The following is a 15,724-nucleotide window of genomic DNA, read 5'->3' as shown; positions in this document are numbered from 1 at the left end:
TTTACAGATTATTAGTTGCTTTTTACAGATTGATAGACTGGGAGGTCTTGGAAATTAAGTGATAAAACTCACTTATCAGATAAGGAGTCGTTTTACAGGGAAGGATTTTGATTTGCTAAAAAACCACTTAGCTGTTTACTGAATGAACTCCCAACAATATGTTGTATTTTTAAAACACTTGCTGAAAACTGATAGCAGTGGAGTCAAGGGACTGAAACCATAACCCCATGGAATGCTACAGGGTCTCTGGTGATGGGATGGGCTCCCAGCTCACAGGAATGACAAAAGAGACTGTGTTACTCTTATTGCACAGCTATATTCTCTTTCTCCATTGCAAATCCATGTCCCCAGCTCTCAACACAAGTTATTTTCCTGTGGTCTGGCTCTACTGAGAGACTTCTCTGCCCTGGCCATTGGGAATAGCATCCCCACCCCAGTGGAGACCCCTGCACTGGGATCTCCTGACACCTCTCTGAGTAAAATGGAGGGGGGTGGGCGAGTGGGGCAGCTCTTCCCTGCTCAGGCTTTGTGTCTGAGTCCATTCTGGAAAGAGGGGACCAAATGAAATAAAATAAAATCCTTCACAAAATGCACTGGGCTGCTGGGAGTATGCAAATACTCATTCTGCAGAGCAGATATAACAGGAATTGCCTTAGTATTTTCCTGTTTTACAGAGAAAGAACACAAGCATCTCTGATGTACTCAAATTGCAGTCTCCCAGTGCAAAGCAGCAAACAGGTGACCAAGTCTAAAAGCAACTTTTAACAGGAATTCTCAAGAATATTGCTCACTAGAGTACTACTGCTTGCTTGTAGTTACAGCTATATTTGTGTAAAATAAACATTTTTTTTATTGGCAAGGCCCTGTTTTTACTCACTTATTATTTGCATAGTGTTCAGGTCCAGCCTTACTTTGCTGAAGGTGGAAAACCCAGCTGCTGTGTAATCTTTCCTACACTGGCAGTCTTCTCGTCTGCTCCCGTTATACGGACACTCGGTCGGGTTATGCAATCTAGATCAAAAGAAAACCCTTTCTACTCATGACCAGGAAATATTGCCATGGAAAACAAAAACACTGTGAGGTTCATGATTACAGGATTTCTTACCTGTATCCATACACCTCTGAAAAATTCTCTGCATCCCCGTTTACAAGGGTCACATACTCCTTTGGGCTGTCAGTCTGCATCTCAGAGCAATACACCTGAGAGAGAGAAGCCAGGATTGTGTCATGTGCAAAGGCATCACTGAAACAACCAAAGGCAGAAAATCCAAGAGTGGAAGTGAAGACCACAGGCAGGGTCCTCTTGAACCTTTAGAAAACTCATTAACTATCACTCTGTTGTTGAAATGCACCTTTAATGTCTTTCCTTTGACTTGCAGGAAATATTCACCATCTTCAGTGACACCTTTGAGATTTTTAACATCTTTGCAACTCCTTGGTAAGTCACCTGCAACAAAACAGAAATACTTGTAGTCACTGAACAACTGTACATCAAAATTTCTTTTGGAACACTCTGAGGCTTCCAAAGCATCAAAACATCTTTTTTTATTTTTAACAGCTTTCCCTGAAGTGTCTTACTGCTTACTTGGATGGCTCCCAATGCTTGGAAATACTGCAGATCTCTAGGAGTTTGAGGGGAAAAGATGCTGAAGCCATGAGAAAGGCAAAAGAAGGTGTAAATCTGCAGACTTACAGTCATGGACATTGTGACATGTCCTCCTCTCTTCAGGTTTCAGGTCCACATGGCACAAGCTGCTGACCTGGTCGTCGTTGGTCAAACACTGCACTGAGCGGTGCATGACCCCAACTCCACAGGTGACAGAGCACTGCGGGACACAAGAGAGAGATTCCTGGTTTATCTCAAGGGTTTATGGGCTCCAGAAGAAAGAACAGAGACAGATGGTTTCCCTTGCATCAAGAGACAGCAGCAGACTCCAATCCTGTGAAGTGTTCAAACACAGGCTTAATTTTAATCAAATGAGTAGTCCCTTCGGTAATTAATCCCTTCCTTATTATCATTGATTACTTCAAGACTACCATACTTTGCTCAATGTTTGCACACTTTGCTGGATGAGGCAGTTGGTTAAAGAGAACCATGTGCTCAAGTGAAATTGCTTATTTTTCACATTAGGAAGATTGTTGTTTTCCATGCAAATTACACCAAAAAAAAAAAAAAAAAAAGGAGCCTCCAAATCTTCTCTTCCCTCACCGGCTGGGAAAATGGCTACATCTGTGCAAACACTGGGTCATCCTCAAACCACCCAGATTAAGGGCAATCCTAAGGCTGAAATTGCACAAGCTGTTGGAGGTACCAAGCAGCAGAGCATCCAGCTACTGAGTGTGGGCTGTGGGAGGTTGGAGCACCTTGCTCCTCCATCCACAACTTGTTCTTTCGAGTACTTGAGAAATTAAAATCAGATCTTTCTACAGCTACCAGGTTAGGCTATAAAGAAAATGAAGTTGCTCATCCATTTAGAAATTATTATTCTAAAGGAATACACCATGAAGAAGATGGTCTTCAGTGGCTCATGGTATGCACAGCTTGAGCATTTACTCTTTATTGAGTCCAGTTCCATAAAATTTAGCTGAAGCGCTGAGTAGGACTCTCTCTGTCCATCAAAGGTGATGACATTTTACATTAAATCCCTTTCAAAATCACAGCTGACAAGGGTCATGCCACTTGGTGGTCACTGGGACATTCAGCAGCCCAAAGTGAGGAGAAAGGTCTTGCTCTTTGAAATGAGTGCTCATTGCAGTGAAGTTGGATTAATGAGTTGGGTATTTTGCACTTAAATTCTGAGGGAAAATATAAATTAATTGAGGCTGAGCTCTTTGCTATAACTCCTCTGTGCTGACTCACAGGGAGGATCTGAAGCTTCCTATGGGGCAGGAGGAACTTAGGTTTCAAATGGCTTTGCCAGTTACCGTGACAACTTCTACTATGTTTTACTTGGCTTGACACTCATCGCCTTGTAAAGGCTTGACAAATTCCTACAAATGCCTGAGATGGGTTAATAAATCAAGTTTATGGGAGAAACATCACATTTCAAAGAATGTCAGAAGCCCTAAGAAGTGAAATGTTATCACCTTAACTAAAATTTGATCTTGTAGTTCAGGTCCCAGAAGAGGCTCAACACAAATAACTTTAGCAGAAAGGCCAGGTTCTTTCCCCTGACCTGTCCCAGCATTTGTGAGAAGGAGAGGGAGGAAAAACAAGAAAAAAAATTGTTTTAAGGCTCAAATGACCAGTGTTTCAGCCTAATGCTTGCTCCCAAGTCTTTCTCATACATGTGGCCAAGCAGGATCAACTGCAGTTGCCAGTGACCCACCAATCCTTCTAGCACAAGGCTTTCAAACCCTTGTTTTCTGCAATGACCCCACTCTCTGACTAAGCATTCAGCATGACCATCAACAGGGCCACAAATGTTGGCTACATCCCGATTTTCATGGGATTTTTAGCAGCTAATTGTAGCTAAAAGCAGCTGCTGGGACTCCCGCATATGAAGGGGTTCAGTCTGAAGTATGGAGCCCTACACACACCAGGCCTGCTGCTGCACTAGAGTATTCCATGCATTAATTTAAGCATCTCTAAAACATTCCCCTGCCAAAGCTTCGGTGTGTGCCTAAAAAAACCCCAGGCTGTTCCAGTCTTTTTGGCCACAAAACAAGTTTGCCCGACTTACGCTTCCCCAGTTGCCGACGCGCCAGGAGGCCGAGATGGGGCACTCTCCGAGGTAGCAGGGCTGGATGTTGGGGGGCTGTGTGCCAGGACAGTTGACCATGTTCTGGTACCCGTACTCGTAGTGGTCCTTCCCGGTGTAGATCTCGCTGCAGGACACGAGGCGCTGCCTGTATCCCTTCCCGCATGTGACGGAGCACTGCGGGCAGAGCAAATACTGGTGAGCATCACCTGCTTCAGGAAGGCTGCCCAAAATGAGAGGGGAGGAAACCAGGCCTGACAGCTTTTAACACAGGAAACTGATTCAAGGGATCCTTGGTATCTATTTAAGCCAGTCATGAATATTTTAAGTGGCTACTACAAGCGGGCTGGTGCCTGACACTGTCCTTGAGCACCCAGTTCCTCTCTGGGCTGGATCTACAGCTGCTCCAGGACTCCCTGCTCCAGGCTGGCTCCTGGCCACATGTTGTTTCTTCCCAAGCACAAAAAAAGGAGCAGAAGATCCATGGGAATTAGAAAATGCCTCTATTAGTTGTTTTGGTAGGGTTTTTTTTTCCATGGGATACAGAGAGAGAGAGAAAATGGTCAAGGTTCACCCTGAATTGCAGGTACTTGTCAGCAACTAGAAAAATGAGAAATTTTTCATTGCCATTAGAGGATAAACAGCACTTCTGCCTTCCTCATCAAAGGGCTGAATGGGACCTGGGAGAGTCAAACTCTGGCTCTGTAAGCTCTCTTCACCACTCTGTCTTCATGGGCCTGAGTGCTCCCAGGTGGTCTCCCAGGCATTGCGGGTGGGTAGAGGGCACCTGGGCAAGGAGCAGCCAGAGCTCCAGCCTGACAGGCACCTCAGTATTTCTCTTAAGAATCCACTCAGGAGACCAGGCTGCTCTGAGATATTCTCATGTCTCCACGTTTCTCCCTCCTTGCACTATCTCAGGTGGCTTGGCTCTCCTTCCCCTCAGTCCTGCCGTGTTTTCTTTCTTCCCTTTTCTTGTTCTTTCTCTTTAATCAGTGCTGTGTCAGCAGCTGCCTTGTCATTTCCCTCTACTGTTTCTCCAACTGGAAACTAATCCTTCACTGGCTGCAGAAGGAAACAGGCTGAGATTAGCCTGAGTCCTCCCGCATGCGGCGCCCGCTGCAAGGAAAACTCATCTGTTTTCCTTGTCTCCCAGCTGTGAGGGTGAATGTCCTGCCTTCCCTCACTCTGGGTCCTTGCCCCTGCAAAGACAGCACTGAGGAAGGATGTGCCCCCATGGTCACCTCCGGGCTTGCCTCTCTCCCATGATGCACATCTGGACCCTTACACAACTCACAGGGCCCCAGAGCCCCCAGGGAGTGGACGGGAATAGAACCAATTAATTAAATAAATGAAATAAACCAGCAGAAAACCAAAGAGGGTGCCTGCTGAATGCACTGTACTTTGGAAGAAAATTGCCTCCAGATAATAATAGCTAGGACCCTGAGCACGCTGCTTTTAGTCTTTAATATCCTGGCTGTGTCCCACAGCACCGCTCCTTTCTACCCAACAGGGAGACTGCACACCGAAATAAACCAAAAAATAAAAATTAAAACCCACAGCGCTGCCTTGCCAGTGTTGATTGGGGTTGCAATACCTCAGCAGTGTTGGTGCAGGGATCTCACCTCTGACCACTCTCCCGTGATCCAGATGTACTCGCAGGGGGGCAGCCCGCAGCTCTCCACCTCGGGCGGGCGCTTGCTGGCCTCGCAGTGGCCGCTGCTCTGCAGCTGCTCCTTCTCATCCACACACAACACCTCGCGGAACCGCGACGCCTCCCCGCACGTCTTCGTGCACTGCGTGCAAGAAACACCAGCTCAGGCAACGCTGAGGGGCTCCAGGGAATGAACCCACATCCAGAGCCACCCCTCCTCCCAGCAACCCCTCTGAGCTGTCACTGGTATCACCTGGGGGAAAATTTTCCACCAGGACCCTGCTGTGCCACATGCTGCTGCCTGTGACCAACTGCTCCTGACCTCTGGAGGTACTAATCCACATCCCCAGGAGAGAGGAGAAACCACAGTAGCAAATATTGGGATGGGGCAGATGTTAGTACCTCTGGAGGTACTGACCCACATCCCCAGGAGAGAGGAGAAACCACAGTAGCAAATATTGGGATGGGGCAGATGTGGGGGTCCAGTTGTGGTAGGATCAAAAAATGCAGGATTGGGCATGCTGGGCTAGGAGACAGGGCAAGGGGAGAAGAAAGGGCCAACCCCTGTTATTTCAGCCCCTAGTGAATACAGCTGTTTGGAGAATGACAACCCAACCATCTCCCTTGCAAAAATCACACTGCTGCACCTCTGGCTGTGGCTGGTGTGGGGAGAGCTCCTTCCCCAGCTCTCTGCCTTGACATGGGGCACACATAATCATAGAGTCATCATAGACTAGTTTGGGTGAAAAAGACCTTAGAGATCATCTCATTCCAACCCTCTGCAATGGGCAGGGACACCTTCCACTAGAGCAGGCTGCTAGAGCTTCACCCAGCCTAGCCTCCAACACAACTCTACAACCACTGCAGTGGAGGCAGCCCTGCAGGTTTATTCTCTTTTAAACACTGCCCTGCCTGATATTAAGAGCAACCCAAGCCAGACAAGTACAACTGCTCCCCAGGTCCTTCTGGAGATTTCAAGGACTCAGTTCTTTCTCTGCTTGTCACGGAAAAGCGAGCCTGACTGTGAGGCTGTGTTCCTGGGAGTGAGGCTGTCCTTGGAGAGCATCTTAGAAAAACACATAAAACAAAATAAATCAGTGTAAGAGCAGCTGTCTAGATAAAACCCTATTTTCTTTTAGTTATTGCCTGTAATGGACTTCTAACCCTTTCAACTAACTGGATTAACAAGGAGAAAAATGCATGAAAATAATCATTTTATAGAACATGTAGGAAATGTCTTCCCCTTAAGGAAAAGGATAAAACATCCAATCAGACCATCCCTATCTGTACAGAAACACTGCTTGAAGTCACCTAGGCTTGGAACACTGTGCCAGTTTAATCTAGTTAGAGTCCTACCCTCCAAACATCATTTCCAGCCTCCCTGAAGCAGCTCCTGTTCTCCTGGCTGGCCAACAATTAGGAAGCTATTAGTGGGTTCAGCTAATTGCAAAATGCAGGCACTGTCATGGCCCTGTTACTGTAATTGGCTGTCAGAACCAGGGTTGTAAATTATTTGAGATTATTGAAAAATCAGATCAGTTTGTGGCAGCAGCAGCAAACCAGGAGAGCAGCAGTGAGCACAACATCATGTTGGGTGTAAATATTGAAAACTGGGGCAAAGTGGAAAGGGATGGGGAAGGAGAGGCAGCTCCACAAAGCAGCATTTATTCCAAAGGAATAACTTAGGAGCTCTTAGGCAACAGTAAACATTGCAAAATCTGCAGTCTGCCAGAAGACCCCAAGGGCTTTGTGTGCTTTCAACCTTATTTACTCTCTTGCTTTGAGTCCTTGGAGTGGAAGCTCCTTCTAGGTCTGTGCTGAAACATGGCAATCCTACAGGGGTTGGAGGAATCTGCTGGAGTGTGATTTCCCCAGAAAGCAAACAAGTGAGCTATATTTGCCCATCTCTGATTGTCTCCCTATTACATAAGTACAGACTGAAAGGGGGTCACTGTGTGTGAATGTGGCACCACTACAGCTCCATCTTCAGGGAGCTTCCCTGACAGCTCTCCAGGCACCTTTTGGGGCAGCCTGAACCCCGACCTTCCTGCTCAGTGGGAGTGGGGTCACAGGATGCTCAAAGCTTCCCTCCTCTCTGCTTTGGCGTTTTCCAGCCCAGCCAGGGGTCAGCAATACAGGGTGAATCGTTCCATGGTCCCTCACACCCAAAGGAGGCACCTTGAAAGGAGTGGGAAGAACCCAGCCTGATTTTATCTCATCTCCTTAATGTATATTTCAGACTAAATTTACAAAGTACCTTGGCTCAAGCTTCACTTTAAGAGGGTGAACCATGTCTATGCCATCAAGGCATCTTCTAACATTGGCAGTGAAGAGCTATCACATCAAAAGCCCATCCTTGTTTAAAACCATTACTTGCTGATGAAAGACTGACACTCCCAAGCACAGGCCAGCCTGATGTGGGTTTGTCTGCAAATAACAGTTGTGTGGCCAAATAAACCTGAGCCAGCTCTGTGCATTTTGTCATCATCAAGAGCTGAAACTTTGGTTATTTGTATTTTTAAGGGTAACTGGCAATTAAAATAATCACACTGAAATATTAAATGAGGCTCAAAGACAGTGAGACCATCATAAACTAAGTCAAAGAGAAACACTGCAGAGGTTCCAGTCAGCCACTCCAAAGTTATAAAACACTATTCATGCAGAAAGCAGACAGTTCAGCTAGCATGGAAAGGCTATTTTTCCTTTTAAAGCAATGACAAATTTTGCATGAATTCTCACATTCAAGACTGATTTAAATATCACACAAAACAGTGGGGCCAGGCTGTAACAGCTATTGATAGCAAAATCTGAAAACAGGTCAGGCATTTGACAGTATTTGTCTCTTTTGCCTCATTTCCCAAATTCTGAACTATTTTCCTGGCAGTTCAAATTAAGGATCATTTCAAGCACTTCTGAAACTGCTTTAGAAGCGCAATAATAATAATTAAAATAAACCCAAAGGCATTGCTCTGCAAAAGCATTGATTGTTTTCTTCTTTTTTTTAAATAACAATCTGACACAGAGATGAAATGTACCCCCCATGCCATGAACACTTGAAACATGCCTTGGGTAACTCTGCAATTCAAATGAGGCAAGGATGGCACAATTTTCCCCCAAAAGACAAATGTCAAAGATTCAGGAGCTTCCAGAGCCATGCATTGTCCTTCCACAGAGGCTCATTTTAAAGAAAAAAAAAATCTTTCTTTCTCCCAATTTTTCCTTTTTCTTTGGGACTCTAGTCTGAGTTTTATTTTGACATTAGCAAGGCTCTTTCTATTGACTTTCTTCTCCCTGGTGAGGGCACTGAGAACAGGTGATTAATGGTGATACACCAACAGAGCAGTAAATGGTTTCCAGTAAGTTTCATATTCTTTCTCCTTGTCAAGACCAACACTTTTTTCTAAACAACAACAACAAAAAGGAACAATTAAAAAACCCCAAAACCTCTTGAGAGAGTCCCTTTAAAGATAAGAAATCAAGAACAAGACAGCACTGAGATGTTATTTATATCCTGACTTCCATGTCAATTAGGGTTCATTGCTGCTTCCTGCTCAGAGAATACCAATGCAATCTGTGCCTCCTCATGGACAATGCCTATGGCTGGGGGGGAGGTGCTATTCTTTTTTTCCACTGTGTACATCAGAACAAAATAAGAAGTGCTTGGAAGAAATGCTTGGAATCAGCCAAAGGGGCAAGCTCACATTGGGCAGCTCCTGCGTTTTCCTGTTCATGGTTACTTATGAGTACTTGTGAAGGTGAGGAAACCTCCAATCCATCATCTTAGTAAAGCTCCCTTGGGGAAAAAAACCAAATCTCCACAATATGTTTAAAATTTGCCCAGTGCAATGGGGAGTCCTGGAAAACTTCAGAAAACATTAGGATTTGAATCCCATCAAGGGCTCGGAATGGCGGGGGTAGGCACCTTTCCAAACTGCTTTGAGAAGTTGCAAAAATAAGGGAGGGCAAAACTTGGTAGAAAGTTGGACTTGATGAGTTTGGAGGTCTTTTCCAACTTAATGATTCTAAGATTCTATGAAAGGATGGGGCAGAATCTGTTTCTTTCCAGGGCTGATTACAGCACTAGGTAAGGACTGGCACTACATGCTGTGGTGACCTCTTTGCTGCCTTTAAATTTATTCCCTGAAGGAGTTAATGGGCTCTGTAAAACTAAAACTAAAACTGCAATGAAGCTGCTGGAGCCCCCTCAGCTGTTCCTACATTTCCTTTTCTGGCTGGGATGTTTCCATCTGGTACCACAGTGTGACCAGCCTGGCTTTGCCTCCTGCTGCTTCCCATCACACTTCCCTGTGTACTGGGAAGCAGCTGGGAAAGGGCACAGCCCCCTCCGGCCTCCTGCACTCGTGGCTGGGTTACACAGGATTATAAACCCAACTTCCCAGCACTGCTGAGATTGGGGAAATGAAGATAAACTTGTGTGTCCTGTTCCCGTCAGGCTGAGGTACCACATGCAGGGGCTAGAAGCGGAAAAAGACAGAATGAAAAGAATCATTTCGGTGTCTGGTCTGAAATGCCTCTGCCAAAAACTACTGTGCATTTGAGGGCTGACACAGCACCCTCTTGGCAGTGCATGGGAGGGCTCCTCCTGCTCAGAATCCCCTCGTCCTCCTACCACCCACCAGCCTTGAGGCCACTCATGCCCACACTGCAGGAGAGTTGGAGTCACTCCCCAAACCACTGGAGCAGCAGCTTTATTCCCAGTTTCAGTCTCAGGAGCTGTTTTTGATGGGAACTGATCCTGGTCACACAAAAAAGCATCATCTCCCACAGAAGACTTGATCTCAGCACTGCTCATGGTTTGATAAAAGAGCAAAGACCAGGAGCTCAGTGAAAGGATAGGGATGTCAGATGGAGCTGGGGTAATGGGGCAGGAAAGAGGGAATTACCACTGCTCCCTAACTCCTCCAGGCACAGGGCTCAGGCTGGAGCAGCGCAGCAGGGCTCTGCCTCCTGGAAGAGACCCAAATCCGCCCTACCCAAGACCCGCTCAGTATTTTCATAGGTCCCAGCCAAACACAGGGCAGAAGCAATAAATTAACCCCTAGAGAGGCATTTCTCCTCTCCCCCTTTCAGCCACCATGCACCAACCTTCCCTCCGCCTCTTTTTATTTTTTTTTTTTGCAACCCCAGCTTGCAACCCCAACACACCCGACCCTCCGGCAGCGCTCCCCGGCCTCGGCATCCAGCATCACGCCACGCCTGAGAGCACAGAGCCGCGACCCGGGGCCGGGAAGGGGGTCCCTGCTTACCGCCTGCCATTCTCCGGCTGCCCAGCGGTGCGTGGGGCACGCGGGGAGGTGACAGTCCCGCTGGGGAGGCGGCCGGCCGGCCGGGTCACACTCGGCCTCCTCGGCTGCCTTGGCGGCGCCGCCGTGGCACTGCACGGAGCGGCGCTGGACGCCCCGGCCGCAGGACACGGAGCACTGCAGGAAGGGACAGAAGGTGAGTGGAGCTCCCCATCACAGCCACCACGGTAAGTTCAGGGGGCTCAGGCTCCGCTCTGGGCTCCACGGCAGCGGTAGCGATGCTCTATCCAACTTCCAAGTGAGGCTTTTCATTGCGCAAGGGAAAACCGGGAATCTGAAGCCAGTGCGAATATTTGCCGGTGGCTTCAGTGGGGTCAGGACTTCCTGGACAGGATTTTTATTGAAAAATCTGTTTGTATTGCAAAATAGCGGGTCTGCTAAACCACCCCGACACGCCAGAGGCGGCCAGGCTCTGAGATTTGCTCTGAGTATTGCTTCTCAGGCACCGGTTCAAAAAAGTAATAGTTCAAAATACAGTGGGCTTTAATGAAAAGCAAACTTGGATTGTATAGAAGAGTGTGTAGCTGTAGAGAGGGAAAGGTGTGATACAGCTGGGATTTCTTTCAGCATGCATCTAAACATGCACATGCACCAAGGCAGGGAATACAGTTAGTTTTTGAAAACAAATGTCTTTTTGAAATTAATTGCATTTCACATTTCCTTCATTACACTGTAGGCACATTTCTCCCAACTTCAAGGCACAGCAACAAATGCCTGAATTTTTTTGTTTCTCAGACATCTTTAAATTATTATCTATACTCCAATATTATTAACAGCTTATTTTTTCTTTCACGCAACATTTCTTAGTGTTGTGACTGCACACTAACATGTTTAGCAGTGCTTAATATTCCCCTGTAACACATTCCTCCTGGCTAGACCTTAAAGTATACAATACAGATTTGGAGTAAAGAGAATTTGCATTTGTAGAAGAAAGTGCATAAAAGAATAAAAGGTATGTATTAAAGCCACAGCTGAATTAACAACGAATATTAGTTATTTAGAACAACTAATATTACTTATTAATATATCAGGAACTAAGAAAAAAAGTTCACAGCCTGTTATTGCAAGGTCCACTAAAATGAGCCTTCTTAAGGCAGAGAATTAAGTGGTGCCTAATGAGGAAGCAATTCCCTTTTCTGTATTCCTCCATAATGCTCTTTGCTTTACTGTCCAAATGCCCCATAAAGCCAAGAAAACCAGAGAAAAGCTGACTGTGACTATTTGGCTGGCTTCAGATATTCGTAGGAGGGTGGGAGTATTTTCATGTAGCTTTTGAAAGCAGCAGTGGGATTTCTGTCACTAGTGATGCAAATGCTTCCCATATGCTGCTGCTTCCCTGGAATTAACAGTGCTCTTTGTCCTACACATTCCATAGGGGACTCTTAAACTGAATAAAGACACAAACTTGGAGAAACACATGCACCAGGATGCCTACCATGCTCTAAGATATCTTTTGAGTTGCATTTATCACCAACATAAAAAGCCCGGGATTGGAGAAAAGAGCACAAGTGACACCGTGGCTTTTTCGTGGGGGCCTGCACTGTGTGTGACACCTGGGTTTGGGGAGAGGCTGGTCCCTGGACTGTGCCAGAAACTCTACCTGATGCTCTGCCTGTGTTTTTATATAGGGCTGGATTTCAGCCTGTAGCTGAAGTATGCAAATACCAGACAGCAGAATAAATATTGGTGTTTTTGTTAAATGAAAGGTAAATGGCCATAATTGACACCACTTAGGAGAAACAAACACATTAAATCTGATATTTCAGTGCAGACATAAACACACTTAAAACTTGGAGAAAAAGCCTTTTTAGAGATATATCAAAAATGCTTTGCTCCAGGGAAGTGGGTTCTTAACAATCTAGAAAAGAACTAACCACGTTCTGAATACAAAACATCCAAACAGAAAAAAACCTAGGATTGGAGCACCAGCACAGCCAGTGTCCAACTGAGTTTTAACCATTCCTGTATTTTTCTCAGTAATTCCTTTTCCAGAAGGCAAAAATCCCCAGCACCTACCTAAAGGTATATGCAACAGGTTCTGGCATATATAGTGACACAAGGATGCACTTTCATGGGAAAACCTTGCCTTATTTCTCATGAAGACTTTTGCAGCTCAGCTTTGGGATTAACTTTCTGAGACAATTAGACCTTCAGAAAGTTAGGGGTTTTTATGGATAATATCAAAATGGAAGCTGATCATGGTTCCTATTTGCAACAGTGGCACTGGAGATAGAGAAAGCCACATGGAGTTTTCATGCCCAGTTTATACCCTGATCTACTGTGTATACACAGCACCAAACTCGTGTCTGTTTCATGCTCTTAATGAGAAGTTCAGCACCTAAATCCAGCTTGGTTCCAAGGCATGAAATCTCTGGCAAAGCCCTGAACACCCCTTACAAGGGACCCAGAACCAGCATTCCCAACTCTTCATCTGTCACAGGCAAAAAAAATGCTGCCAGCACCAGTGAGGCTCAGAGATCCATGCCACAGCATTTGACAGGGCCTTAAAAAGCCCAATTTGACATTGTAGCATAAGTGCTTCTCCCCCTTTACTTTCCCCCCAAGCAGGATGCTGGCTGGCTGAGCACATCCTGCATCAGGAACCTAGGCTGAGGAGCTACTCCTGGAAAAGCCTGTTCTTAGCCTTATCATTAGCATACAAATATTCCTTAATTGCCTGGTCATGAGAGATTACCGTAGACTAATAAATCACCTCATACTCCTATTAACTTGGGTTTCTTTCTCTAGTTGCATAAAATTAATATCCATGATGCAGTGGAAAGATGAGAATTTTAAACCACTTACTTTTACCAATTAGTATTAGTGTATTTTAATGCAATTGACAGACCATTACATTATTATGTTTACAATTATTAGTAAAAACTGCTTTCAGGAGTAGTCACTTAAATAAGGTGCAAATTGGATACCACAAGGCTGTCTAATGGCCTTGCATTTCATTTTAGTCTGGCTCCTGTATAAAACTGAGATTTCAGTCCTGAGGGTAATAAAGGTAATAATATCGACTTAATTTCCAGTATGGGAGCAGTGCTGAGGATTTCACAGGCTGGATGCTCCTATCCTCAGGTAAAGAGCCCAGACTTTGGTAACTGAACCTCCATGGTGAACTGGCACTCAGCCCCTCACCCACATAATGGCAAATAATCCTATCCTGTGAATCCAAAGGTAAGGATTAAAAAAACCTAATACAAGTCTGAAAACAATCATAGATCATTAATGGGTTTATTGTCCTTCTTATTAGTGGACATTAATCAACAGCATGCTGTCCCAGTCCTAATATTTGCATGTGTGCCTGTAGCAATGTTAATGGTTTGCCTTTCAGGGAACTGGAATACCCCAAGAATGGTGTTTTGTACCTAAACTGGGAAAACAGAATGCCAGGGAACACGATGCTTTACAAGTTAACAGTTCATTTAGCCTGGGATTTTCAATAATTCCTCTGATTAGCACACTAATGAGGTAGAGGGAAAAGCAAGTTTCAGAGTTAAAAATGTGATGTAGCAGACTCAAGGTGATGACAAAGACATTATTTTCAGGAAGAAAGGATTCAAGGTATGCTTTCAGCAAGCAAGAAGTTTAATAACTCAAAATACTTTTTCACTTTCAGCAGCCTCTGCTCTATGCATCACTGTCTGACTTTTTAACAAGGGAAAATCAAGCAACGAATTTATTTCTCAAAACTAAGGAAGATTTTACTTGAGATATGATATTTAAATTATATTAAAAACATGAATAAATAGTAGTTCTCTTTAATGTTATATACTGATGATGTTTCTAGCAAAACCCTAAAATATACAACAAGGGATTTGCTTTCAGACAGACACTAAAAAAAGCTTTCAGCTGGTACAAATCTGTGCTGCTCCACTGCTGTCCATGAAGCTGCACTGTTTTACACCAGGATCTGGCCCAAAACCTTCATCCCTGAATAATTCACGAGGACAGAAGTGATGGGAAAACCAGGCTCTAGCTAATTTGATGGAGGAAGAATACCAAAAGGTGCAAAAGGGTACACAACATGTCTCACCTGGCCCCAATCTCCTGCTTTCCACTTCGGACATCTGCCCCCTCTGCATTTCTTTTGCACGTTGGGCTTAGCAAGGTGTTTACAATTCTCTTCTTCTACATGCCTGCCTTCCTTTGACAAACAGTACACACTGCGGTGCTTTTGGCCCCTTCCACAGGAGACAGAACACTGTAAATATAAAGTAATAACAGATCAGCTTTCACACTCATACAGGGGCCATGGCTGCCCAGGGCATTTTCTTTTAGCTGGACCAAAAAGAACCTCCCCAGGTCCCCAGCAGGCTACACAAATCTTGAGGGGAGTGCAGGCACTTAATATCGTGTGATATTCTTGGTCAAAGCCCCCAAAAATGCCAGTATCAAAATAGAGAATACAGCTGACATTCAGCAGGGATAACAGCCTGGATTCCTGGCATTACTCCAGTTATTTCAAAGGAGCAGAGTCATCTTACAGGGATCAAGGCAGGAGCCCTCAGTATCTACTTAGAAGAACTTGAAAGGAACCATTTCCATTTACCTTGGTACAAAGGGATGTCAAATATTGGTAAATCAGGAGGGTAAAGTGTGCTCTGCACCTTTACAGAGGGAAATAACTGCACAAAGGACAAGGCAGAAAAGTGCAGCATTTCCTTGTCCTTGGTACAAAAGCTCGTGTTTGTTTCATCAGTGTAGTCTGACTTTTCTTTTTTTCTTCACTAAACAGACTGAAACCAGGACATGTTCATCCTTAAGATTTATGCATTTTGAAAACAACTCAGAAGGTGGCAAGAAGGCAAAGCCTGAAGAATCAAAGCAAAAAGCAAACCAGCAGGTATGTTAGCTGCAAGCTTTGTAGTGAAGCAACTAATTTCAACCTCCCTCTGCAGGTTCACTGAACTTTTTCAAATGTGACCACTTCTGGCATGCAAACCCCAAGCAACTTCACTTTGATTTCAGATTAGTCTCCGCCAAAGATTTACGAATCAAAGGGGTTTGGAATCACGACACGAATTTAATATGACAGTTTC

General features: G+C 45.0%; 1 protein-coding gene across 7 annotated transcripts in view; it reads right to left on the bottom strand.

The window, feature by feature from the left end:
• Positions 1-15,724, bottom strand: part of ADAMTS9 (ADAM metallopeptidase with thrombospondin type 1 motif 9) — an 80,247-nt gene that overhangs the window by 7,292 nt on the left and 57,231 nt on the right. For 3 of the 7 annotated variants that reach the window (XM_041425546.1, XM_041425550.1, XM_041425552.1), the window contains 8 exons: positions 14,719-14,886; positions 10,620-10,793; positions 5,324-5,494; positions 3,684-3,878; positions 1,694-1,826; positions 1,353-1,447; positions 1,106-1,200; positions 878-1,011 (listed from right to left, as the gene is read on the bottom strand). In XM_041425546.1, coding sequence (XP_041281480.1) covers positions 878-1,011; positions 1,106-1,200; positions 1,353-1,447; positions 1,694-1,826; positions 3,684-3,878; positions 5,324-5,494; positions 10,620-10,793; positions 14,719-14,886 — 1,165 coding nt within the window. The remainder of the gene's footprint in view (positions 1-877; positions 1,012-1,105; positions 1,201-1,352; positions 1,448-1,693; positions 1,827-3,683; positions 3,879-5,323; positions 5,495-10,619; positions 10,794-14,718; positions 14,887-15,724) is intronic. The other 4 variants (XR_005954179.1, XM_041425549.1, XM_041425548.1 and 1 more) reach the window with 4 other exon arrangements.

This window comes from Onychostruthus taczanowskii, unplaced genomic scaffold, assembly GCF_017590055.1.
Source record: "Onychostruthus taczanowskii isolate IOZ18803 unplaced genomic scaffold, ASM1759005v1 scaffold9, whole genome shotgun sequence".
Taxonomy (NCBI): Eukaryota; Metazoa; Chordata; class Aves; order Passeriformes; family Passeridae; genus Onychostruthus; species Onychostruthus taczanowskii.
This window is presented reverse-complemented; position numbering and strand designations above follow the sequence as displayed.